This window comes from Ambystoma mexicanum, chromosome 4q, assembly GCF_040938575.1.
Source record: "Ambystoma mexicanum isolate Mex_15411 chromosome 4q, UKY_AmexF1_1, whole genome shotgun sequence".
Taxonomy (NCBI): Eukaryota; Metazoa; Chordata; class Amphibia; order Caudata; family Ambystomatidae; genus Ambystoma; species Ambystoma mexicanum.
Genome location: NC_090928.1, coordinates 374,550,277 through 374,577,864, shown reverse-complemented (window position 1 = coordinate 374,577,864; position 27,588 = coordinate 374,550,277). Strand labels below are relative to the sequence as shown.

Here is a 27,588-nt window from a genome sequence, read left to right as displayed (position 1 = left end):
GGGTGGAGGTAGATGAGCTGCCACCAATTGTGGTACAAGAGAGAGAAGATAGGACATCAGCTTGACAACAAAGAGTGAAATCAATGGATGAGGATGAGGATGAAGAGGTGATTCCTGAACATTTCCTGTTGCTGATTTCCTTGGAACAGATGCCAATGATGACATTGAAGAATATGACAGTGATTGAGCTCATCAGCTGATTCAAGATTGAGACCCAGACACCTCTTCTCTGACAATGCCAGAGAGTGACGGAGACCAAGCAGGAGAAGAGGATGCAGGCCTTAGCAAACCCATGCAATTGTCAAATGCATGTATTGCATTCAGGCAGCAAGCTTTGGACACTGCCCAGGGTACAGTGTACAGGAATTTCCAAAAACGGGCCCAAAAACGCATTAGTGGTAGTACAAGTTTGAAGACATTCACATCAACAGCACAGGCCCCTCAGTCATCAAGACCAACACAGAATCCACTGCAAAGTACCTAAGCATAACCCAAGAAAGAGGAGGGATAAAGGCCCTTCTCAACCCTCTCAAGAAATCAAGAGTGTGAGGTAATTTTACATCAGAAAAGAAACAAGTTTATCTTGCCACCTGACATATAGGCAAGAAAAGTGTATAGCGAGGGAAGTCGGTGCCTATTTGGGCACCCCTTCTTTGTGGGCCTGCATCAACTGCATTTTTGACAAATGTAAAGGGAGATAGGGTAGTTAACTACCACTTCTCAACTGCAGGCAATAGACACATTTGTACTATCAGCACACACCACTAGACCAGAGAAACATTCTGGATAACACATTTCCACAAGCCTTGTCACAACACCATCTTTGCATGCAGATTCCTCAGCATGCAAACAACTTATTTAACAACTGACCCGTGATAACCTGGTTATCACGGGTCAGGCTCTGGCATGGCTGACCTCTTTCCTTTCCGGTCGACCCTCCCAGGTCCAAATGGGCTCCTTCCTCTCTGACATCTTTTTCTCCACCTGCGGTGTCCCCCAGGGATCCAACCTCTCTCCCTGGCTTTTCAACCAGTATCTGGCACTCCTTGCCCACCGCATCGCTGCTCTCTGCCCCTACTTCCAGTGCTATGCGGACGATACCCAGCTCATTTTCAGGCTACCCTCGGCCTCCTCCTCTCCTTCCCTCATCTCCGACTGTCTGTCTGCTATCCAGGTATGGTGTGCCGCCAATGACCTCTGCCTTAACGCCAGTAAGACTGAGATTCTACTCATCGGCACACCCACTCCCTCCTTCCCTGCAGCTCTCTGGCCGGCCTCCCTTGGCCCCCTTCCTGCCCCTACCTGCAAGGCTAAAAACCTCGGGGTCATCTTCGACTCCACACTCTCCTTCTCTCCTCATATATCTGACGTCTCTAAGAAGTCACACTACCAGCTGCACCTCCTCAGAGGTATTCTTCCCTTCCTCTCCTTCCCCCAGAAGCTCACTGTCTCCCGAGCCCTGGTTCTCTCAAGGCTGGACTACTGTAACAGCCTCTATCTTAATCTGCCTGCCTCCACTCTCCGCCCTCTGCAACTTATCCAGAACAGAACTGCGAGACTTGTCCTTGGCCTCAAGCCCAGGGACCGTATCTCTCCAGGACTGAAATCTCTTCATTGGCTCCCAGTGGCTGCGAGGATTAAGTTCAAAACCCTCTGCATTGTCCACAAGGCCTTCTGGGGCCTGGGGCCTAAATACCTTCAACTCTCTCTTCCTAAATATCTTCCCTCACGAGCCCTTCGCTTATCCGTCTCCAACTCCCTCATGGTCAGCCGCTTCTTGAAGCAACGAGCTGGGGGTAGATCTCTCTCCGCAGCAGGGGCCTCCCTCTGGAACAGCCTTCCTGCCTCCCTGAAACTTGAGGAGAACCATCTCCGGTTCCGGAAGCACCTCAAAACCTTCCTCTTCGCTTCTGCCTTCTCTCTCCCTCTCCCCTGCTAAACCTGCTTAACTCCCCACTGAATTCTGCACTAAACCTGCATCTGGGCCACTCTCAGCGACCTCGGTCCAGGGCCCAGCCACTCTCCACCTGCACTGCCTCCTTGGCTCCCCATGCACTGTGGGACTGTCACTGTATCCCTACAGCCCCCTTCCCAGCACTTGCTCTGCACTTACCTCGCACTTGCCACCAGCTGGCCCTTTTTATTTATTATTATTTTGTTTTTTACGCTACTTACCTTGTACTGCACTTTCCCCCCCACCTCCTCCCCCTGCACTTTCTCCTTTTCCCCTTACCTCTGCACTTGCGCGATCTGAATGACACCTGGCCTAGTAGGATCGTTTGTCTGTCTTCCCCTTGTTTCCCTCCCTCCCTGCCTCGTCGCGCCTTGAAACACTTGTGTATAGGCGCGTTACAAATACCATATCATATCATATCATACCCCTAAATGTTCCTGTCCAGTGTGATGACACGTTTTTGTTCATCTCAAAATATCACAAAAGACTCCAAAAGCTTTGCCTCTTCAATGACAAGCTTCTCCCCATGAGCCATTGGTTTTCCACCTGCTGCTCTTCGACATCCTGAAGCACCACCACCTCCTGTTCTCTTTTCTTCACGTCTCCATGCACCCCTGTGGCTACCTCTCCCTGCTCTCCTGAAGTACCTCCTTCACGCCACCAATTCCAAGCTCGATGGCCACACAGGTGCTCCTCGAGTGACACTGGTCCTACCACAATCACCTGTAGATTTTCAGCCACACTGTCTTGCTTTTGCTCCATCTCCTTCTCAACCAGCATATCCCCCTCCTTAATCCCCTTCAGCCTTTCCTCCACCACTGAATCCACTTCCTCAACCAATGTCTCTCCACCTCACATTTCCTCTCACCTTGGTCTGCCTCTCCTCCTTGAGCCTGCGGGCTGACTCCCTCAACCTCTGACATGGAGGGGGTATTCCAGCTCTTCATCTTCTTTCCTCAGCACTCCCTCCAAATAAATGAAGATGTTGCCTAAGGGCTGAATGTGAAAAACACCATAGTGCCTAATGTGGCAAAAGTGTCAAACAAAGGGAATCTTGCAAGATTTGCATGATGGGAAAGGGTTCTCAAAACACAAACAGTGGGGAAGGTGATTGAGCACATCACTGGGAGACTTTATGGGGTCAAGCACAAAGGTGTCTACAAATACAGGAAAGGAAAGGTGTCAGGAAACTTGCTCTATTTTTAAATGTTTTAGGTGGCTTAAACAGAAACAGGGAAAATTACAAGAGGATCTTTTTTAATAGTTAAAAAAAAGGGAGTAAAGGTAAAACATAGGGAGCCTCAAAAAAAAAATAACACACACACACACACACTCTCTCCACCCCCCACCCCCCCTCCCTCCCACCCCCACATCTCAATTTTTGGATACTGAGATTGGAGTGAGAAGACATAGAAACATTACAATATTTAAGAAACTGATGGTTCGGAATCCCCTTCTCACCTATGGGAGCTATCACCTCAGACCATTGAGGGAAAATCACCTCTTTACACAAATCCTTACATATATGGGGATGGCTCATTGAAAGTGTCGTCAGAGGCATAAATATAACAAGCTCGACAGGCGGCCCTCTACGGCACAGAACTATGGGGCAATATGAATTGTAAAGATCTGGTCATAATTGAAAATGGTTTAGTGAAAAATATTCTGGGGTTACCCATGAACTCACCTAGTATAGCACTCCCTATTGAAACGAATTTGAAGGGGATAGCATCTCTGGTCAAATTGTGTCCTCTAGCTTATTGCATGAGAGTAGGGTCCTCTCCAAAGCTAGAAGAAATATAGAGAAGTTATTACTGACTTGTTGGCACAAGAAGGGGGCACGTCACCTCCGTGGTTCTCCTATAACAGGGAAGCGCTGAGTAGGATTGGAAAAGGTGAAACCTGGAGAAAGCCTGATAAAATAAATAATTGTACCTAGCCCATAGTGAAGGGAGACTATGCCACAAAAGAGCAAGAGCTACCCGTGACTAAAATAAATAGCTCTAGGAACCTCAGTAATTACTGGGCGGATAAACCTCAATGGAGTTTAAATTATATTTGGAGGACTTGAAGACAAAGTTTCTCTGTGCACTTTATGTTACAGAATTGGCACTTTACCCCTGGCAGTGCTGGCATATAGACGGAGTAGTGCAGATACTGAGAGATGCTGTCATTGTTTGGACCATGTGGAAGCCTGGTCTACTTCATGCTGATATGCCCGCTGGACATGGACTCACGAAAAGTTATTTGAAACCCTTGTTTCTTCCGCATAGTATAAGAGGACCTGCTCAAGCCATGATATTATGCTACAGAAATGACAAGGAGTTGATTGCAATGACAGTGACAACAGTTCTCCACAGAGCTTGGTTAAGGAGACAACACATGATAAATAGGTTTAATGGGCCTGTACTATTGACGTAGGCATACACTGCACTTTGTTTTAGATTATTATCACTGTGGCTGTCATGTATATTTACTATGAACTCAAAGGGAATGTCATTTTAAAAAATTGCATATATTTGATATGTGTATTTATGTATTGGGACTAGATGACGCTTTGTCGATTAAAGTCAATAAACTGAACTGAAAAACAAGCAGACTCCTCCAAAACACTCAGAAATTCTCCTAAACTCATGAAAAGTACTTCTAAACTGCCAGTTTATGAGCCTATCCTGTCCACAGCCAAACAGAAACAGCAAAGAAAGCAGGCAACAAGCTGGACCTTTAATGGCCCTCAACCCTGTTTTAGAATGGTTCAAGGCCTCTAATTGGCTAATCAAACGTCCATCTAGAGTCTCTGGCTTTACAGTTGGACGGTGGGCCTCAATCCTAGGTGCGTGCGAGACCCATGGCAGGGTCTGCATATCACAAAAGAATATCGCAAGGTGAGTCAAAGCCACTCAGAAAAGCTCAACTTTCCCTCTGGACACATTTTGGGAAGTTCCAAGCACACCTAATCGCTAACCAATTGAAATCCTGTAGTCAACGATAGACCTCTACAATCAATACACAGTATTGGCTAACAACTGGAGCAAATCTGATTTTTTCCCACTGACACCAGAGTCAGCCAGGCAACCAACGGTGAGTTATTTCTGGTGGTGTTTGGAGGTAGGCAATATTTGGAAATAATTGCTAGGACTAATGCTCATAGGCTATTACAGACATGATTATGAGCCATTATTAATGCAAATTCAGCAGAAAATAGAAAGACTTTAATGATGTCACATCGCACATTGAGGAGAGAGACGCTCAGTGAGACAAGATGCCTGACATAGCATCGCACCCGGATGTTGGCACTATGAGAGTGCAATGCAGCCCGGGAGGCGAGAAATCAGAGCCTAGTGTGGCAGCCTAAGTGAGAATGGAGTACCTCAGTGGGCTGAGGCAGAGCATGGAGGAGGAACCGCCCATAATCACCTGCACCGAGCCAGCAGAAACCAGGAGGAGACACCCATCACCGAAGAGTCCAGTTGAGGAGTCATAAGTGGTTCTGCAGCAAGAAGAGAGACAGGCGGTCTACATAGCCCTCCCAGGGAGCACTGCTCGTCAGATACAGGTCCGCAGTGGGTTACGAGGAATGGGAGGCAGGCATCAAGGCAAGAGGAAGGAGCCCCACAGTGGGGAGTAAGAAGGAGAAATGCCAAAGAGTTGAGAGAAACTGGGAGAGACTCAGAGTGGTCGGAAAAAGGGGGGAAAGCTGAGTGCAGACAGAGGAAGGATATTCCAGAGAAGTGAAGTGAGAAGGGGAAAAGCTCCAGAGCAGAGAGGGACTGATCACACCCCAGAGTGGTGTGTAAGAATCCAAGAAGCCCCAGAGAATGGAGAGAAATCAAAAAGAGTCCTGGTATGGAGAAGAAACTGAGAAGCCACTGAGTGGGGAGAGGAATCAAAAGAAGCTCCAGTTTTTGCGAAGAAACGAGACAGAGAGAAGCCTAGTGTGAGTGAAAGAACTGAGGAAGCCAGAGTGGGAAATTAGCAAGAGTGAGCCTCAGAGGGGGAGCGGAAGACTCTGAAAGAACCCTGAATGCAGGCAGGGAAAATACAAAAATCTCCCCAAAGAAAGAAGGGCTGTGAGACACAAGCTTCAAAGAGTACCAGAGAGACCTAGCTGGAATGACGGCACAGCACTGCAGCTGTACACTAACTATGTGTTTTGGGCTGTGAACGTAGGCTGGGGCATATGGTAAAGGGACACAAGGGTCGGGGTCAGAAAAGCAGCTGCCATTTGTTTCCCTTAGGTAAGGCCCAAATGTATGTCTAGGTCATTTTAAAATTTAATTTTGAGCTGTAGAGAGAGAAAGTAGGCTTGAATAGAATTTCCAGACAGAGGGCTTCATTTATGTTTGACCATCTTGACACATTGCGGAGCACCTCATATTGCCTTCATTTGTATACAGGAAGGCTTAGTATCACAGAGCTATGGAAAGATTAGGTCTTTTCAATTAAAAGAGGGAATAAACATTTTTGAAATCATGCCTGTTTGTTGTGAAGGCATCATGAAACAAAACACAGACAACAGATTCAGCGTTCAACAGAAAATGGTTTATTAACCCAAATGTCAGGATGATAGAAGATTTAACTTGCCCTATGTTAAGGTGGGATTTCCCTACCTGAACGAAACTAAGAAAAGTCAGAGACCAAGCGTTCAATATAAAAGCCTGTCTATGTCCAAAACCTATCCTCGCCCTCACAACTAAAACTAAACAGTGTGTAGGGATGTCAATAATTAAAGAAATAGTGATCAACACAAAGTCCTGAGCTTCTTCCAGCTCTGAGGTTTCTCTTCCGCTCCCCTTCCCCAAGTTCAAGAAAGTTCCACACAAGTCTTAAGATTACCTTTTCCAAGTTCAAAGCAATGTAGTTACACACATTCCTTGGGTTTCCCTTGCCCAAGGGTCTTGAGGCACCATCCCCAAGACAGGATTTGCAGTTCATCAATTCTCAGGGTTCCCTTCCCCAAGATTTCAACACAGCAACTTGTTTTGGTTTCAATCTTTCAAAGTTCAACACAACTTTAGATCCACTTGACCCTCCTTCTGGCTCACCTTACCAGTTCACTCACAGTGTTTCACCTTGGTTTATTTCACAATGTCTTTGACTTTCACCATTTAGGGTTCACTGGTCTAGGCACAGTTTTCAGACCACACAGTCCACCCATCACAGGCGCGCAACCAGGAGCCCTAGGCTCTCCAGCCCACACAGGTCATTTTGTGCTTGGCTCTGTGTGTAAATTCACATTCACTTGGTTTCCCTTAGCCTCTTGGCTTTGCCACAATGTGTTACACACTTCTTGTCAGTCTTAGGCCTTGTCACACTGTATTTATTCATAAAGTTCACTTTGTGGTGGTCTTTCTCACGCCTCACCTTTCCATCGTATTTCTTCCACACTTGTACTCTGTTCAATAAATTGCTTGCAAATGGTCAAACCCCTTTTTAGTTTTCATTAGCTATTAGCTTTGCCCATTAAGTTGTATTCAATTCTGCATGCAATAAGCTCACTTTAACTCTGTTTCAAGGTTTTCATACAGTTTGCTATTCAACATATGTAATTCAGCTTGATTTCAAAGTTTCATTCAATTCGTCATTTGATAAACATAATTCAGCTGGGATTAAAGTGTAATTCAGTTTGGTATTCAATAAACACATACATCACTTGATTGCCTATGCATAGCCCGCTAGGAGTGCGCCGGTCTGAGTGACTTTCCTCGACACTCACCGGTCCTTAATGTTCCTCTCCGGGGCTATGCTTCTCCTCTTCTGATTCTCAGATCAGTGGGCTGACCTCGGCGATCTCCTCTTGCATTTATGAGGCGATCTGTGCTCTAGCACCTTGAAGCGTCTCATGTGGTAGATGGAATTACCAATAATGATCTCGGACCCAAAGAAAAGGACAGACTCAAAGAATATGGCAAAGAACTACCCTATTATTAGCATAAAAATAAAGTAGGGCAATCTAGCGTATAACAGGAATTAATTCACGCACTCACACCCAAGTGTGATTATGCAAAGGTTTTATACCTCAATATGCGTAACCTGCGACGTCATCCTACGTGGCAAACAAAAATCTATTGAATGGTGGGATTGGTTAAGGGAACATATCTACCTATAGTATGTTTAAGTGTTAACTTAATTGGATGCCCATTATCCGGTGGGTACACCTTGAACCACCTCTAAATACGTATAATACTGATTATAGTGGAAAAAAGAAGCAGGTTTGTCTTTGCAACACTGTATAGCATGTTGCTACAAAAACCCTCTGATTGGTTGGTATACTTTGCCAAACTTGGACTTTCGTCTCGTTAGCAGCATGTACGCAAAATAAAACTGAGGTTCCCAAGCCAAGGCTTCTCCTTTGTAGTTGACATCGAAGCATGTTCTCTGATCTGAAACAATTAAGGGAGTGTAGGCACACTTTGTCTTTGTTTGGGCTTAATGAATAGCCCTTGTTTTCAACTTCTGAATCACATATGAGGAGACCGCAAATGTATCCATCTCAACCTTATATTTAGTGCTATTTGATTCAATTGATTTGGGTGTCATTACCCACCTTGGCCTCTGGAGACTTGCTCACTCCATCTTACACAGTTTTTCTGAATCTTTAATTTTCTAATACTTGGATCTTTTCTCCTTTGCTTAATCTAAGAGAAATATGTCTTACATGGTTTATCCTTTTGACTCCCCTTGTGCCTTGCAATTATTCTTTGAAGTAGCATCCTTGATTCCAGGCCAATAGACTCCTGTTTATTCCTCACACAAAGCTGTTTTTCCAGCGTCTCCTGACTCTGCACTCCTGGTCCGAGGTAGCTTGATTGGTTTTAATATGAGTCCGGCGTTCATCTTTCCATCATGGCCGCTTCTATATGTTTCATCTACCTTGCATTTCTGCATATATACACTTATTATTCAGCAGGTTTCCTTCTCTTCTTTACATATTTACGATTTCTTCATATTCGATTACATGTTTCTTTTGTTACTTCATTTACATCTTTATTCTTTGAATACTTGCATATCATTTCAGTGAGTCTCAGCATATTTCCCCTATTACGTCACTGCTCTTGTCAGATTTCACTTATAGCTCTATGATGTCCAATGGTGTATGCAGACATCCTTCCACCCTCTCAGTGTGAGGGTACATTTGTTACGATTGTCTGAGTGCATATCGTTTCTCATACACTAGATGCAGTATTGGGATGATAACTGGTGTCCCACATAGGGCTCTTTTCCTACTGTTCCAGTATGACGAGGTGAGGGGGTGGGAGCTAGGAATGACATGTCCCTCTGCTCTTCTACAGGTCATCCACACACCAGTAGCCCTGCTGCTTCGGTGTGGACATGGATGGCGTCCTTTCATCTGCTTTCCTCACTTGCAGCTTTGACTGCTCTCTGTCTCCAACGCCGAGGCTCCCACGCCTGTGTCGGCTTAACAGCCCATCTGGCCCTTGGCTCCACAGGTCGCTGGGACATCGTTCAGTGTCCTGGCTCCTCTCAGGTGCCACCATGGCTGCCTCCTCACAGCATGGGTCTCCTGCTGGTTTCTGCCACCCAGGCCTCCCGGATGCTCCCTCTGCTGATCTTTGACTCTCCATTTATTCACCTGCAACCCCTTGACAGGTTGCAGGCGTGGATCTCCAGTTGGACTTGCCTGACCATAAAGGGCCATGCCTGACCTTTAAAGCACTCTACAGGCATCTTCTTTGTCCCAGTACTAGTGGGGTGAAATAAGGATTTAGTGTTCATCACTCCTAGTCGCCTCTTCTTTGTCCCAGTACTGTCAGAGGTAAAAGGTGAGGGAAAAAGGGGAGAGACATTTCAATGGCCTTAAAAGGCAGAGGGAGTGCTAGGTTGATTTTCAAAAGGAAAAGGGGAATAGCATGTCTCGCTTGTGGGTACACCACTCCCAATCCATAAGGACTCTCCATCCAGGTGATCCTCTCTCGCTTCTCCGCTCTCATGGTCAGGATCCAAGAGCGATGGCCTTTCCCTTGCCACCCGATAAGAGGATCCAGGGGGAGTAGGAGTAAGGATACCTTCAAGTTTCTCACATAGTCCATCTCCTGATTCTGACCTACCACACAGTATTTTAGTTAAATAGGAAATAGCTGAGGGTCCTTTCATTTAAGATGGAACATTATGTTTTTTTCTACTGATTATATTGTTATTATTTTGTTTAAATGGAAGCCGCCGCAGGTCATTTTATAGCATCACAGTTCCTGTTGAATAAAAGGTATTGAGCGCTACCGTGGCAAATTCCATTTTCAAGTTGAGTGTTCAAATGTACACACTATCAATGCCATGCTCAAGAAGCCTGAACAAGCATTTATAAGCTTAAGCACAGCAGTGTATGTCACTATGCCCTTAGCATCACCTTGCAGATGTCATTGAGTGCCTTCCCCACAGGACACTGGACAAAGCGATTTGTTGGAGATAGCTAAAACCTTGTGCATCGGTATTGCAGTTTGCAACTAGCGAAACACTGTTGAGAGAGCGGAGAGGTGGACTTAGATTGCCTTTAGGCCAATCAGTGATGGGGAAAAAATACATAAATGTGTTAGATTCTGTACGCTGATACACAGGCTCTCCTATCATGGCGAAGGGAGCATCACGTTCCAACCAATTTTACAAATGCCTATGACAAGTATTGCAATGTACTACCCGATCACATTATTGAGTGCTCCCAGTGGTGTGTCAAGGAGAGCTAAAGAAGATAGTTTCAAATGCTAGTTAACACCCAAACATTTGTAAAATTGTGGAGGTATGGATTCAGAAGTTAGTTTTGGGAGGAAAGCTCATGGCAACCTGCTCGCCTTGGAAGCAAGACGACACGAGCAACACAGGTTCGATCCCCAGGTCCACGCTTAGAAACCTCTGGGTAACGCACGTCATAAATATCCTATCATATCAGTTAGTTTTTATCGTAACATATAAACAAATAGATAGAGGGATGGAGACGCAGTAACTCTGCTAAAGTTGTATAATTGGGAGGATTTTATGTGTATCCATGAAGGAACAGAAGAAATGTGTCAACAATATTTTTAGACAAAGAGTGTGGGATAAAACTTCTAAATTTAATTTTGCTTAAGGGTACTGGTGTATGCACAATTGTGTACTGTAGCCACTGTTTTTCCATAATTGCTCAAAATGATAAGTACAGCCATTGTTGCTGCTGGTAGGGAAAGCCTGGATGGAGTGGGATCACAAATGTAAGGCCAGTCTCCTAAGGCAGTTGGGAAATGCCCCCGCCAAAAACATCATAACAGCCCCATCACTAAAGGTCTTTACTGGACTGAGGATTTAGACAAGCAAAGGTCTGGCCTATTTAATATGGAGCCAGTGCAGTTTAGGATTGGTCGTCACTTGCCCTGGGTAACATGCATACCAGTCCTGCCTGCATGCCAACCGCTGGTGATTATTGCCTCTGCCAGGCACCATGCGGCTTCATGTTGGCCAGTCCCTACGACCCAGGCTGCCCACAAATGATCAGAAATGCTACAGGGTGTGCACATGTAGGCATAAGTGCATTTTCCTTATGGAATGCTTATTTTATTGTTTTACATCATAGCTGCCAAGCATTATTGACACAAATGCGGATCAAGATTCTTTGTAAATACCACGTCCTACTGCACATCAGCAAACTTACGTATACAATAAATAGCGCGCGCAAATCTATGCACTTGTGATTCGGCCGACGAACGAAGCAGAGCATTGTGGTACATCGGTGATGATCCTTCTAACGTGTTGTGCATGTCTCATTTCTTTCAGTCTCAACAGAAATGCATAGTGATCTTCGCGTTGGTCTGCTGCTTCGCAGTGCTCGTGGCGCTCATATTTTCTGCAGTGGATATTGTGGGAGAGGATGAAGATGGACTCTCAGAAGATAACTGTCAGAATAAGTGTCGGTAAGAGGTAACAAGCCAAACTTCTATTTTTGGACAAATGTTTAAAGTCAACACTGTGACCGCGGACAGTCATTATTGTATTCCTTGCAAAACAATGGCAAAAAACAAAAATGCATTTGGGATTGTGGGTTATTTGCATTTGCAATGGTCGCATTAAAGTTCAAATACAAGTTACCTGCAATATTTAGCTTACCTGATGATTTGAACTACAACGCCCATCTGCCTTAGCCAGCATAGTCTATGGTGAGGGATCATGGGAGTCTAAGTCCATGCACTAGGTTTTAGTTGGCTGGTTTGATAGCTTTTTGAGCTAAATGTTCTCCTTAGAGAGCAATGTGGAATGTGAAATGGCAGATTCAAATAGCATCAGGGAAGGTTCATCCTTGTGTGGTGGATACAATGAGTACCCTTCAAGTGGATAGTACTTGCACCCTTTATAACAGCACCTGGAAACCTGTGCCATCTGACAGAAAGCACCACATATTATTATGAGCAAAGCTTCCTACTACTTGGAATATGGGCTCAGCTTCTGAAGAGTAAGTCCTTCAGGATAAAGTGTTTCATTTGGTGTCTATTTAGTATGTTTAATGACAATCGGAGCTCTGAATTGTGAAACTCAAATTGTTTGAGTAGCTTTTGTTGGGCCAGATTCATTTGGAATGTAAAACATTTTGCAAACAGTATCTTTGAAATCTGAGCAACGTCCAAGCAATCGAGAAATGTAGGGAAGATAAATCCATGGCGTCTATTAAAAAGAAAGAAAGCATTCAATATTCTAACCAAGGTACAAGCTGTAATGATATTGTCAATCACAGCAACCGCATTATCAGCAAGCAAGGCCTGTCTTCCACGGTTCTATGTCGTTTTGCTGACAGGAGTTTTTTCGATGGAATCTTTCTCCAAAAAATGCCATCGGAAAAACTCATCTCGTTTTTTATTTTATTTGGGATGTTCGACTCCCCAAGCAACCCCCTCCATATATTTGTTTAGCTAACCCAACTCCCTCCCTACCCATTTTAACCCTTAAGCCCTCTACTTTTCAATTGATTTTATTCCGTAAAAATTCAATCGGAAAAAAAACCCTGTCGGCAAAAGGACGTCGTACCGTATACCGCACTACCATGCAAGAAGCAATTCACAAAAAGGGTCCTGAATGGGGGCATCACGAATATACACCATGAGTAATTGCGCTCACTGCAGAGTCCAGGATCAGGAGACAGCGACTGTTTGGGTTGCCGTGCAGCAGAGGTTTGCATGGCCCACCTCCGAGTACATCTGCAGGAAGGAGGTGCTTGCCTCACTCCTGTGTGTTTGTTGGTAGCCCAGTCAGAGATGCTACATGGACTGTGCCCAGTGCATGGTCTACTGGCATTAGCTGGCCTCATGGGCTGCAGGAAGAGTGAGTTCTCAGACCAGGTATCTCGGAGCCCGCCATCCTCAGGATTCGCAGCCAATGCAGGCTTCTATTTTGATCCCCATTGAAGGAGTGACACTGCGTGTTGTGGAGCTTTGCTCATGAGCACAGCTCTATTGCTTTTTAAGTATTCGATACCTTACATCAGTAGTATATATATAGTTAAAGAGAGCGTTCTGAAACATTGGTGTAAGGTTTGATTTCTAATAGATAGCTTACCCGAGGTGATATGTGCACCCCTGACAATCTTAGAAGCAGTGGTCGAAGTGTAGGAAAAGAAGTAGTGGAACTATGTTCCCTGCTGGCCTGCACCCACTCCCCACAAGCCCCATCACCACGCCCACTCACATGGCCAATTCAAACCCCCAAACAAACTCACCTGCTGTTTAAGGGAATTTTCAGTGAAGTGCACTGCAGTACGAGTTTAAACCTCTTTCTACACTTTTATTTTTCTGGAACGGTTTAAAAAAAAAAAGTACGGGAAGATTAATGAATGTAATGCTTTGCTATTATAAATACATTTCGACAATGAAAACATGTCCAACTGGCTGCACAATATAGACCAGTCTAGACAAGTAATAACATAATACAGTAAAGCATGTCATGCCTCATTTAGACTGGTTGAACCAAAAGGCTAGTGGAAGCAATAACACTTATCATGCCACAGTAAGAAATGGCTAGAGTCTGCACCCAAATGCCAGTCTAACCAGGTACTAGGCTCTTTCTTGATCAGTCACCCTTGCACTGCCTCCAGGCCTACCACGCACTTACAGGCTGTAACCGTAACCTCTACAGTCCCCTGCCTCCTTGCACTTACCCAGAGGCCACGCCGCCCTGGCTGCACCTACTCAGAGCAATGCTGCCCTGATTGCACTTACCCTTTTCCCTCTCCCTTTCACTTACCCTTCTGCCTCCCCCCTGCACTTTTCGCTATCGCACTTGAACAATATGAATGACACAATGCCTAGTAAAATCATTTGTCTTGTCCTCCCACTGTCTTCCCTCCCTTGCCTTGTAGCACCTAGAAACACTTGTGTACAGGCGCGTTGTAAATGACATCATATAATATCATATCCTCAGCTCTTCAATGATTGACTATGCCACTTACACTATCTCATGACTATGGTGATTTCTCACCTAAACTGTGAGCGTGTTCCACACTCACACACATGATTTTATGGTATATGGTATTTGTATAGTGCCGTTGTTTGGCCTCGAAGCGCTGAGGGGATGAATGCCCTTCGGAAGACCATAGTCAGAGGTGTGAGGTGTGAAGGAAGGATTGTAAAATGCATGTGTACATTTTTGGCCAGCACACAGGTAGGGAGTGGGTAGGTCATTAGTAGCATCCCATAGATATCAGAAGAGAGGACGGGTGCTGTGACAGATGTGTCAGGGCAGTAGGAGGGCAGAGGAGACTGATTATGTATCGGAATTCGCCAAGGGACTCAGCTGTATTCGATTGGAGGTGGTGATGTGTGGTTTGATGGGTGAAGTCGAGCAATGTTTATTGCAGACTAGTTTAAGTACCCAGCTTCGCCTGAGATGTCCATTCTCAGATTTTTGTTCATATTCCACCGAAAAAGATGAACAAATATTGATGTTTGCCACAAAGGAAAAACGTGATACATGTTAGTTTCACTAATTAATTGAACATCAAATTTTCATTTATCTCTGATTTAAATTCTCACATGAATATAATATTTGTATGCTTACTCTGATTGTTTGCAGTGTTGTTAGCAGTGGTGGCCATTTCCGCTGCTAAACACATGTTGCAAATAATCAGAATAAGCATACAAATGATATTCATGCGAGAATTTAAATCAGAGGGAAATAAAAATGGGGTGTTCAATTAATTAGTGAAATTAACATGTATCGAGTGTATTTCAAAACAAATCAATGAAAAGAAAGACACACTAACTCTCTTCTAAACAAATGTGAAAACCAAAAACATGCAAGACCAGTTTAGCACAGACAGTGCGATGATGAGCACTTTCTACAAATGACCTGCAGATGGCGCTCAGAACACCACAAAATGTAATGCTGACAAAACCCCCAAAAATAATTATCTCAGGAACGGGATGGCCTATCGAGCTAGAAATAGTTGCATTAATTCAGAAATAAAATAACAAATATTCCATTCAAAATTCATGATGCCAGACGTCACCGTCCATGAGGAGTTACGTCCCCAAGATGAATGCCACATACAAACCGACAAACAAACATGACTTTGTTTTATATATATATAGATATATAGCTGGGGTACCCAGCGTTTGCCGTGTACTGATCGAGTGATGTCTCATGTGCTCTGGAGGATGTTGCTCTTGTCCTTTTGCTGGCAGGTCTTGCTTAAGTTTGCTCTGATGCCTCATTTGCCTTTGGAGAAAGTTGCTCTTCTCCTCTGGTCCACAAGTTGTGCTGCTGTTTGTTGTTGTGTTTCAGAAGCTCTTGATAAAAAAATTCACTTTGCATCAGATGGAGATTTTCCAAGTGATGGTTTTTTTTTGTGCGGCATGTTTCAGTCACTCAATGGCTTCTGCACATTTGAGAAAATGTCCAAGAAAGATTGATTGATTGTGCTCTCGTCTTGTGAATGAACTTAAGCAAATTGTAACCTTGCCATTTCCCATATGTGGAGTGGCGCGATAAAAAAAACTTACATTTTCATTTTTTGTGCACATTTTTTCTTGCATAGAAGATTTTTGCATCCAAACATGCACTACGACTATGCCCCAGACAAAATCGGAATCCATGCAAAATTTGGTAGACGTAGGTTCAACGATGTGGATTTTTATTGCCGGACAAACATACATACATTCAGCTTTGTATATAAAGATGTATCGAGGTGGGGAGAGCGTGCCCCAGGTATTATACAGCTATGTTTCACCGTTGATGGGGTGCTTGACTTTCTGTCAAAGTAAGGCAGACACCTTGTTAGATGTAGTTTTGCAGTGCTTATCATAAGACCTAACTGCGATGCATTAGATGGGGGGGCTGTGTCCCACCTTGTCGACTCCTCAGGTGCCCACATATCCCTGGCTACGGTGGGTAATTGATCACCTAGGAGATGGATTTTGTCTGTGAGGATGCTGAAGGAAAGAGCCAAGTTTGGAGAGCCTTCCTGAAGGCAAAGAGATCTTCTATGCCCAGACGGTGAACAGTATTGAGTTCCAAATGGTGCGTTTTTGGACTGAGAAACAGGAGCCCACTATTATGGTCGATTTTACCACAGGAATGATGAGGAGAAGTGATGTGCTTGATTTGAGGTTTCTGATAGGTCTGTGGCATGTACATTTATGCTGCAGATATTCTGGTCCTATGTTATGCAGAGCTTGGTGCGTGAAGTACATTGCCATGAAGGTGGAAAGTTACCCGATCTGAAGCCAGTGAAGGTCACAGAGGGCATGTGTGATGTGTTCTCTAGGGCCTATGGTTAGGTGGAGCCGTACATCAGTATTTTGCACCTGTTGGAGTTTTCTGATTTGTGATAAGGGGGAGCCTAGTTATAGGGCATCAGCATATTCTAAGCGTGAAAGGATGATAGCAACAATCACAGAGACTGTGTGGGAAGGTCAGGTAGGTAAAGATTCTGCGGAGAATGCAAAAGTGTAGGCAGCAGAGTTTTGTCACAGAGTTGATGTTATGTGATAGGGTAATATCTAAGTCCATAATGCATCTGAAGTTTTTTTTACTGTGTTGGTGGTGGTGAGAGGGGGTGCTAGAGAGAGCAGCCACAGGGTGGGTTGGGAGAAGAGGGAGTTTGGTGGTTGGGTTGTGTAGGAGGGGGTTGGTGGTCATCCAGGTTCTAATTCTGAAAGACATGATGCGAAATCGGGAGAAGTGAAGGAGGGGCCCTTTGGGATTTTGACAACGATTTGGGTGTTGTTTGCGTAGTTGTAGCAGGAAAAACTGTGATATTGAATGAGTGCTGGAGGGGGCTCAGGTAGAGTTTAAAGAGCAAAAGGGAGAGAGTGGAACCCAGCAGCATTCAGTGGGCAACTGGGTGGGGAGTCAAGGAGAAAGGCGGAATGTGTATTATTGGGATCTGTTGAAGAGGAATCAGGATATCAACTTCAGAGCTGCATCCTTGATGACGAGAGAGTAGAGTTGGTCCACAAGGGTGGTGTGTTGAAGGCTGCCGAGTGGTCGATTAGAATAAGGGTGGTGCAGTCTAAGTGTCTTTCAAACTCAACCCATATGGTGACTAGAAATGGTTTGGTTCCTCGCAATTGTCTGAAGCCAGACTGGGCGAGATTGGGGATCTGACTGGATTTTAAGAAATGGCATATTTGTGAATAATCTTTTTGGTCAATTAATTTAGCTATAAATGGCATATTTGTGAATAATCTTTTTGGTCGATTCATTTAACAAATCAGTTGTTTGAGATGTGTCTGTAATTGGTTGGCATAAGGGGGTAGAGTGAGGGCTTTTTGAGAAGGGACCTGATGTAGGAGGTTTGATATTCTGCTAGGAAGCTGCCAGACATGAGAGATGTGTTGACAATTGATCTTGTGATGTTGTTGACACAGGTGTAAGTTAGGATTTCTAGTAGGGGGCAGAGGTTTCCAGGGGATCCTGAGGCACAGCTGTTAGTTAGTAGCTTTAGAAATTCAAGGTGGGAGAGTGGAGAGAAGGATGTGAAGACTGGGAGGATGAAAGGGGGTTCTGATGTCCCGGTTGATGCCGCAGGGGAAGAAGGGGTGAGTGATGCTATTTTAGTGATGATGGAGATTTTGCTTTCTAGAGTTATGGTATGGAAGTGGTCTGAGAGGGAGTCGCAGAAGGTTTGGGAGTGGCAGTGGATGGAAGCGGAGCATGCTCAGGCATTTATTTATTTGTTTGTCACTTATAAAGTGAGTTAAACACAGAGGCATCATGGCGTTAGTTATATACAAGAGATCAGCTGAACCGCATCATTTTCTTTACATGCATACAAGTTAGGTTGTTGCAAAAGAGAAGTTAAGGTCCACATTCAAAAAGTTGCATGGTGTGCACAGGGGTTTGCAGGTAGCACATCAAATGTCAGTTTGTGGCAAGAGGGTGGTTAGATCTGGGTTCTTGTTCTTCTTGCAGAACAGCCATGTTTTTAGGTGCTTGCAGAAGGCCCAATAGGACAGTTTGGATCTTAGTGAGGCCAGCAAGGCTGGTATGCCTTGCCGGCCTCATAAAGATCCAAACTGTCCTATTGGGCCTTCCACTGCAGTAACAGGGCAGCTGGTCCCACCAGCTCTTTGTAGGTTGAATTTCAGAACAGAGAGACGTGTAGAAGGAACGGGTGGATCTGTTCGATTGACATATGGAGAATTTGGAGGAGAGATATATGGGTGCATTATTGACAATGCACTTGTGTGTGATAGCCAGAGATTTTTACAGAATGCAATCTCTGACAGGAAGCCAGTGCGCTTTTTTTCTGGCTGCAGATATGTGATCTTATTTCGGGATGTTCAGGGCAGCTCTCAGGGCATTGTTTTGAATCACTTGTCATTTGTTGATGTTACTTGCACAGCTTCCAGTGAATAGTGAGTTGCAGAAGTCAAGCCTGGACGCTATTAGAGCTTGTGCTAGTGTGACACAGTGGTCGGGAGAGAGTAAAGGTCTGCTTGCATTGGTAAGTTTCATTGTAAAGGCTGCTGAGTAGGCAGTTGAGTTTACTCGCTTCGTTAATGACAGATTCGAGTCCAGATAGGCCACAAGGATTTTGAATTTGTGAGAGACTGTGATAGTACTTTTGTTGATAATGAAAGACTTGTAAGCTCTGTCTAGATTATTTATCCACGATTTCGGACCATTCAAGAGGATCCCAGTCTTATGATCATTGAGGCAAAGAGAGTGATGTGCCATCCAGGTCTGGATGGTGAGGTAGATTTCTCCTAGCGTGTTTTGAGTCTGTTGGGTAGTCACCTGTGATAGGCAGGAGAATATGGGTATCATCAGCGTAGTTGGTTTAGGAGATACCATGAGTGCCCAGAACGTCGAAAAGTGGCTTTGTGAAAACATTGTACAGGGTGTGTGAAACACATGATCCCTATGGGACACCGCATGTGACTAGGTTGGGTGGGGCAGTGGTTGTGGCTGAGCAAACTCTCGTCATTCTGTTGGAGAGGAAGGAAGTAATACAGCTGGTTGTCCCAGTGGAGAACTAGGCAGCTGAGGCTGGCTGATCGCAGAGAATTTGATGATAAACCAGATTAAAGGCTGCAGATAGGTCCAACAAAAGAAGGAGAGCCATATTGCCAGCATCTTTGAAGGTGTCCATTTAGTTTTTTAGGTCTAAGGAGTGCTGATTCCGTACTGTGACCCGAACGTAATCCTGATTGGTGCAACCCCAGGAAGTTGTTGGATTCAAGGTGAGACTGGTAGGCAGCTCTGTCTACGATTTTAAGGAGGAATCAGACAGTTGTGATGGGGTGAAAGCTGATGGGGCTGTTAGGGTCAAGCGTTGGTTTCTTTAATAGTAGAAGGACCCAGGTGTCTTTTAGGCTAGGAGGCATTGTGCTGCTCGTGAACGAGAAGTTCATGAGAGTGGTAATGAATAGCGCAAGAGCTTCTGTGAAATCTTTTTTCATTGCGGGTGGGAATATGTCCCCTTGGCACCTAGAGGGTTGGAGGCCTTTCATGATTTCTGTTACCTCCAGAATTGAGACTGGTTTGAAGTTGAACACGACTTTGGTGCTTTGCAGTGGAGAGGACTTTAGTACAACTGCGGGGTCTGATAAGGTTGTTTTTTTATTTTTTTTAGCTGGGATCTTTTCTTGCAGTAAGGCAATTTTATTCTGCAGGGCAGTTTGTATGTTTGTGCTCTAGGTGAGGTAGTTGGTGCAATTCTGAGGCGGGGTCGCAGAAGATTCCAGTTCCCTTAGAATAATCAAAAGTTCTCTGGTAGATTATTTGGCATTGCTAATTGTAGCATTAAAGGTGGAGCCCAAAAGTGGGTTTTGTTATCGTCTGAGCGGTCATTCCTCCATGCCGATTCAGCTGCACTTATATTCATGCGGAGTGTTTTGAGGGTGGGCGTGAACCAAGTATTGATGTGGGACTGTGGTTTGGCCTTACAAGTTCACAGGGGGGCTATGCCTGTAGTAGGGATAGATTGTAGGTGTCGACCAGCATGTTGGGGTTGCTTGATGAGGGTTGAGGGTCGGTGAAGGTGGTTATTAGAGGCAGGATCCTTGCTGGGCAGATGTTCCTAGTATGGCCGGGAGGGAAACAGGTGATGTCCGATATTTCTCAACAGAAATTCTGAAGGCAATGACGTTGTGGTCAGACCAGAGGCATGTTGCATTCGAGGAAATGGTAATTTTGCAGTTGCGAACAGCTACCCAGTCTAGAATTCTGCCTTTGTTGTGGGACAGACTGGTAATACATTGGGTGACGTCTAGTGCTTCAATCGCGCTTGCTAGAGCCAGGGCATTGGGAACAGAGCTATCATTATAACCTAAGTTAAAGTCACCCAGAGGGATGATTCTGAAGGAAGGTTTTGTTTCAGATGAAGCAGGTGTGTGATGTCACCTTCTAAGGAAACCGCAGGACTGGCTGGTCGATAAATAGGATGTAGGGTGATGGTGACAGTGTGTGAGATTGTGAGTTTTATAGTGAATAGTTCCTCCGATTGAAGGGTGGTTGTATTATTGGCTTCTCTACTGTGTATTGTGTCTTTAGCTATAAAGGCTACCCCCCCAATATTCTCTCTGTCTTTACGATAGATGGTGTAGTTATTCGGGATAGCTAGTGAGAGGGATGGGCCGGAAGCAGAGTGCAGGCTTGTTTCGGTGAAGGCCAAATTGTTGGCAGTGAGCAGGTCACAGATATCAAGGGCATGGGCCGTTAGATATTTCACATTGATGAGAGCAGCTTTGATCAGCGTGTCGTCGTGAAGGGTGCAATTGGAAGGTGGGTCGGTTAGTTCAGGTGGAGCTGCGATTGGTTGTTTGGTCTGAGTGAGAACCTTTGAGGTAGGAGTGGGGAGCTTAGGGTCAGGGATAAGAGGTGGTAGTGCTAGTATGTTAGTGGGTAGTGTGGAGGGCGCAATTTGGGTAAGATTAGAGGGTGAGCTGGGTTGAGGGTGGTAGGGAGGTATGATATGATATGATATGATATGGCATTTATAACGCGCCTATACACAAGTGTTTGAAGGTGCAATGAGGCAAGGGAGGGGAAACAGAGTGATATTGAGCCAGGGGAATATGGGGTTTCCACTCTAGGTAGTGTAGGTAGGGCCAGTGAGGTAGCGGCTGGGGTGAGGGTGCGGCCCGTTGAGTTATGTGTATGGTCAAGGGCTGGTGGCAAAAGATTGAGCTTAGTTTTGATGGATAGGTGATCTAGCAGGATTGTATTGTTTGTTGAGAGCGGAGCATTTTTATTTTCTTGCCTGGGGCCAAGCTTCAGGGTATTGTTGGCATTGGAGTGAGTTGTGGGCAGTGATCTTGGTTGGGCAGATCCGAGGGAAATTGAGTGGGTCGTTGTGAGTCCAGGCTGGTGAAGGACACAATGCCGGTCGTGCGGTTGGTAGTGATTTGTGCAGTGACTTGAAGGAGTCTGGGAGCACCATCACTGTTGTCGGTGAAGTAAGACATGGTGTAGTGGGCGGTACGGCTGCAGGTTTTGAGGACAGAGAGCCATTGCTTATCAAGGCCTGCATGTGCATGGTGAAGGCTCCGGGAAATCTGGGTGACATTTGTTTTTTTTGGGTGCCTTGGAGTTACGAATATGTGCTGGAAACGAGTTTGCAGTTGCATGGTTCTTGTGAAAGTGTAGACGGGATTAGAAGCTTGGAGGCAGCTTGCATAATTGTGGGGGAGCATATCATTGTAAGGGGCATACTTGATGGTACAGGATGTGGGTTGTACCTCAACTTTTGTAAAGATTCGAGTGGTGGGGTTGTGAATCGGGGTGAGGACCTGAGATGTTCAGGCTTGGAGGCACTTATATCTGCCTCTGTGAAGAGGCGGACGGGCGGCATAGCACAGACGTTCCTCTGTGCGCGCAGAAAGGGCGAAGAAGACTTGGTGTGCCTAGGCATGGGTAAGAAGGGAAGCGGGTTGTGGATAACAACTGCAGGTGCCGGTTGGCTGAGGCTTGTTTGGCATATTTGAGGTGAGGGGAGGGGGGCGAATGCATTGGGAAAGTATAGCACACGACAGAAAAATGGTACAGGGCATTGAATTGTGTGACGGCAAATGTAAGGCCATTTTACACACCATTTGGGAATGGAGTTCTAGACATAGCGTTTTTAGAAGGTTGCATTAGGGAGGCAATCCACGGCCGGACAGACCAAGAAAGGGGATGTCTCAGGCCTTAGCAGAAGACCTTTGCAGGTTGCCGGCATTGCCAGCCGGCTCCCATCTGCCCAGGGAATAACATTGGAATTAGGCCAATCAGCTGCAGTAGGAGGCGGGCTGTGGGCCTGCAGCACATCAGAGGGGCAGCTTGTAGAAAACCCAGCGGCCATTTTAGCAGGACCAAAATCAGATATGGCCAAAATCGAATATGGATTTTTTCTGTAAGGGTCTGCATTGGAACAGTCAAGAACAATTTCTTCAATGGTGTCCCAAATGGGCTTACCTTGGTGGATTTTTCAGTCGATTTTTTGGTTTCTGTCTTGATGCAGTTTCAGCTCTCCTGAGCTAGACTGTATGCTTCCCAGGAGCAGGACAAGACATTGAATTAGGATATAGATGTGTGGGGTTCCCTTAGGCAGTTCAGGACATTGGTGATTCTATTCCAGTAACAGGATTGTTTGGCCTTGCAAATTTCTGCCTGGTAAGCTTTGATCTGGCAGGTGCAGGCTGTTCTGTTCGATGGTGAAAGTTCTGTACACCATCTGTGTTCTAGGATGTGGTTCTGGAATTTAAGAATATTGGGGGCTGGGTTGAACCATCTGGAAGCGAGACCTTGGGCCTCATTACGACTTTGGAGGTAGCCATGGTGCTTTTAGCGCCAAGGCTGCCTCCAAAGTCGTGGCCGGGTCTGGGTTCTCAGAATGGGGATTTACCGGGTCATTCCAACCTTGGAGGACCCGGTAAGTCCCCATTCTGAAAACCATTCCCCATTCCCATTCAAGCCCCCATAGGGCTCGAATGGGAATGGGGAAGGAGCTAATAACGGGCCCACAAATAGCAAGCCTGTTATTAGCTCCCTGGTCCCTTAGCGGCTCCCGCTAAGGGTGGCTGGTAAAACCAGCCAGCCTTAGTGGAACCCGCTAAGGGACCTCGGAATGTGGTGGTAAGGTGTTAAGGGCACCGGCATCCTTACCGGTGCCGTTAACCCCTTACCGCCGCACTCGTAATGAGGCCCCTTGTCTGCTAGGGAAGGATCTAATTGGGCTGAGTGTTTGCAAGAGCCAGAGATCAAAGTGGCGGATGTAGATCTGACCTAAATAGAGGGGTGTGGAGGTCAGAGATGCTAGTAGTGAATCTGCCAGACAGGACTTACTTTGACTTTCTTCCGAAGGTGGGATTGGGTAAGTGGCCTGGGGCTGACCGGGGGTAGGTCTTCAGTGGAAAGGGTGAGGAGGATGGCTGAGTGGTCCATCCAGATGAGTGGGCGAGGTTGAAGTGTAGTGATGAGGTCTGGCAAGCTGAAGATTGCGTCTAGGCTGCAGCCTGCAGTGTGGGTAGGGCCTGAGACTAGTTGTGTTCGATGTAGGGTCTCCAGGTTATCCAGAAGTGATCATGTCATAGGGTTATGTGGGATGTTGAACCAGATATTGAAGTCCCCTAATGTTGTGAGGATGGGGTGGGAGAACAAGATGGCTGCTACTGAGTCACTAAGGGATTCTGCAAAGCATCTGTTGCACCTCAGAGGTCTATATTTCATCAGGTAGCTGTGAGTGTGCGAGGGGGTGAACAGAATTGTTACCAGGAGGGATTTGCAGTCTGAATTGCAAGCTTGTTCCACTGAGTGTTAAATGGAGAGTAAGAATTTGTAGAGGATGGCAGCCCTGCTGGTCCTGTTATGCACAATAACATTGTAGCCTGACGGAAATGCTTCAAGTGCAGTGGGCCGCAAGTCTTGTGAGAACCAGGTTTTGGTGATGAAGAGGATATCGGTGCCTTCAGATGAAATGTTGTGACGATTTTTTGCTATGGATCTGGCATTGATCAAAAAGCACTGTAACAACTTTAGCCTGCTGATTGGTTGGTTGTTTGCAGCAGGGATGTGTAGATTCTAGATGGGAACTTGGGCAGAGGAGGAAATTCCAGATGGATAGGGTTGGGATGCTATAGATGTGGGAGGGGGTGAACTCTGATCCGGTGATAGCTGAAGTGAAGTGGGGCTGCTAGGGTTGGTCCGGTGAATGACATGAGAATGCAGTTTGGTAGAATCCGAAGGACAGCTTGGGAACCAAGTCCGAGATGTATTTAAAGGTGGGGTGTCTGTCGGGGTGAGCATTGGTTTACAGTGGAGGTAGAGGAGTTGGTGGCCATATGCGTTGTTGGTGTATGTGTGAAGAGTGCTCACAAGGTGGGTGTCCTCTGGGAAAAGTAGGGTGGGATGGTTACTAGGGATGGGTGTGTATGTGGGGGTGTGGCGTGGGGTCCCTTGTGTGAGGATAAGGTGGGATGGTGGTAGTGGATTCTGTGGTGCATAGGGGATTGAGAGGGTTTGCAGGGTTCTGGTTTCTAGGTGTGTTAGGGGAGTCTTGTTAAAGACCTCTAGAGGTTTGAGGGGAGTGGTGTTTGGCGTGTGTGCTTGGTGGGCTATTTAGCTGGTTGCTGAGTGATTGCACTGGGTTATGTGGCTTTGCAGCGGTGGCAAGTGTGTACATTTGAGGGCTGCCTTGGGTGTGGATGTCAGGTAAGGGGAGTTATGTTCTACAAAAAAGGCATGTTTTTGTTCCTTAGGAGTTTAGAGGGAGCAGGGGGCGTGTGCATAAGGATTGGAGGGGCTGCTGAATGGGGGCGATGGCGAGGACTGCATGTAGAGTGTTTAGAGATGGAAAGCATAGATCAGAGTGGTGTGATTGTGGTGTTGGAGTGCATGTGGGGTGGTGGTTCAGAGGTCCAGTGAGGGGAGGGACTGGTGGAGGAGAGAGTGCTGGGAAGGCCACCTGGGTGATAGAGGAGGGTGGTTGAGTGGGTGAAGTGGGTGGGGGGTCTTGGCTGGACACAGGTGTAGGTTGTACCCTCTTGTCGGAGCTAGATAGGGTGGTAGGAGGTGACATGTAAGGGTGGGGGCTGATCTGGGGAGTCGAGGTGTTTCTGGTGTCCCAGTAGGCACCGCTCATTTTGGAGCTGCTAGGATTGGCGATAGTGCGCAGTAGTTGGAGTAACCTGAGGAGGAAACAATGCAGGTACAGCAATAAAACAGCAGCGAGACTCAATGCTGCAAACCAGGCCCGTGACTCTCAGGATCGAGAAAATGCAAACATGTCCAACCACAATGGACATGAAAGTTACAGCAGGAAACCCACCCCTGTCGTTCTCCCAGAACAGCTTGCACCATAAGGGAAGAAAATCTAAGAATGGCAGTATAAAGGAAAAGCAAGATTCAATTGTGAGACCCCCTCTCTCGACCCTAAGGTGAGAAAATGCAAGTAAAGCAATATACAACAGCAACATTAATTTGTGCGATCCACCCCTGGACCCTAAGAGAAGAAAGTGCAAGAATGGCCGTATAAAACAACAGTAGCAGTATCCAATTGTGAGATCCACACTCTGGACCATAAGACAAGTAAATGCTGGTTTGGAAGTGTAAAATAAACAGCAAGATTCAATTGTGCGACTCCCCGCTTGACCCTAAGGGAAGGAATTGCAAGAAAGGCTGTATAAAACAACAGAAGGCTTTGGTTGTGAGACTAACACCCTGGACCTTAAGGCAAGAAAAATACACGAATGGCAGCACAAAACACCAGTAAGATTTGATTGTGAGACCCACCCCTGGACCATAAGGGAAGAAGTTGCCAGAATAGTAGTTTAAAACAACAGCAAGATTCAATTGTGAGACCCACATCCTGGACCCTAAGGTGAGAAAATGCAAGAGTGGCAGCACAAAACACCAGTACGATTACACTGCGAGACCCATCTTTAGACCCCAGGCAAGAAAATGCAAGTATAGCAGTGCAGTGTAAACACAACAGCAACTATGGGATTAGGTGAAGACGTCCCTTAACTGAAAGTAGATGTAAGGCTTGGGCAGTGGAAAGCGTCCTTTGCCTTTGCCCTTCGCCGGCTTCCCAGGCCAGGCACTCTAAGAGGATCAATGATAGTTTCCTTCCTTGTCATGGGGATTTGACTTTGCCAAGCAGGAGCACGTGGAGGTGGGCACGCAGGGGTAAGGCTAAAAAAAGCCCTGTTGGGTGTGCTGGGTGTCTGGTGCAGAGGGCCGTGGGAGCTTGTGCAGAGTGGGGATTATTGGGAGCAAGAAGGCAGCACTTGCCCTGTCAGGGGACCACAAATGGAAAGAGGGAATGATAATGATAATATATAACGCACGATAGAGTGATCTATGGTGACGAAGGTTGCTGATAGACCGAACAAGATTAAAGACAACACCGCTGGCATGCTTTTCTGTCCTCAGGTCTTCATTGATTGACTACACCACTAAACTGCATCTCATGACCATGGTGATTTCTCACCAGACCTGGGCCGGGGCTTACCTTGTTCCACAATGCCCTGCAACTGTTCAATCGCAGATCTCTCTAACAACTTGGATGGATAGTTTGTGTCAGTGTTAGTGCCTGAATAAGGTGTGTTAATGAGAGGCACGACACCATAATTTGGAACTATGTTTATTAAACATGTCCTGATGCTCCAATAACACAGATGTCATACTGCATCAAACGGATATTTTCCAACCAATGAGGGTGAAATAAGTATGTGTTTGTCTGCATCCTTGAGTGCTGTCTGTCTTTGGTTGATAAAGTTAAATATGAAACAGTGCTGCACTGTAAGACAAAGATCCTTTGCTCACATTGATCAAAAATGGTTGCTTGCAGCTATTGTGCATATCCACAATGCTTAGCTCACTGTTTCGGAAATGGAGGCCATCAACCAGGTATGGTTACTGGGAGGCGCTGTGGCATGTGGGCATGTTAGATGGCTAACTCTATTCTCATATTTAAGGGAGGTTTTATCATATGGTTTTTTACCCATCATCACTTTTATTATATTTGATATATATGGATACAAGACCTTCTCTTCACAAGGCAGAGTCTATAACAAAAAAGTGACAGAATTCTGTTAGTGTCACCTTTTTTGGCAGCGATGGATTTACTGCTACATTTAACTCACCACTGAGTTTTCACCTCAAAAAAAGGATTTACTTCCACCAAAATGCTAAGGATAAATCCTCCACTTGAAAGCGAAAAATCAGTGATCAGTGGA

At 45.7% G+C, this 27,588-nt stretch overlaps 1 protein-coding gene across 2 annotated transcripts in view; it reads left to right on the top strand.

Moving 5' to 3' along the window:
- Window positions 1-27,588, top strand: part of PLD5 (phospholipase D family member 5) — a 1,748,035-nt gene that overhangs the window by 569,616 nt on the left and 1,150,831 nt on the right. Inside the window, exon 2 of one of the 2 annotated variants that reach the window (XM_069607944.1) lies at window positions 11,714-11,850. In XM_069607944.1, coding sequence (XP_069464045.1) covers window positions 11,714-11,850 — 137 coding nt within the window. Of the gene's footprint in view, window positions 1-11,713; window positions 11,858-27,588 lie in introns of those variants that run through there. The other variant, XM_069607945.1, reaches the window with a different exon arrangement.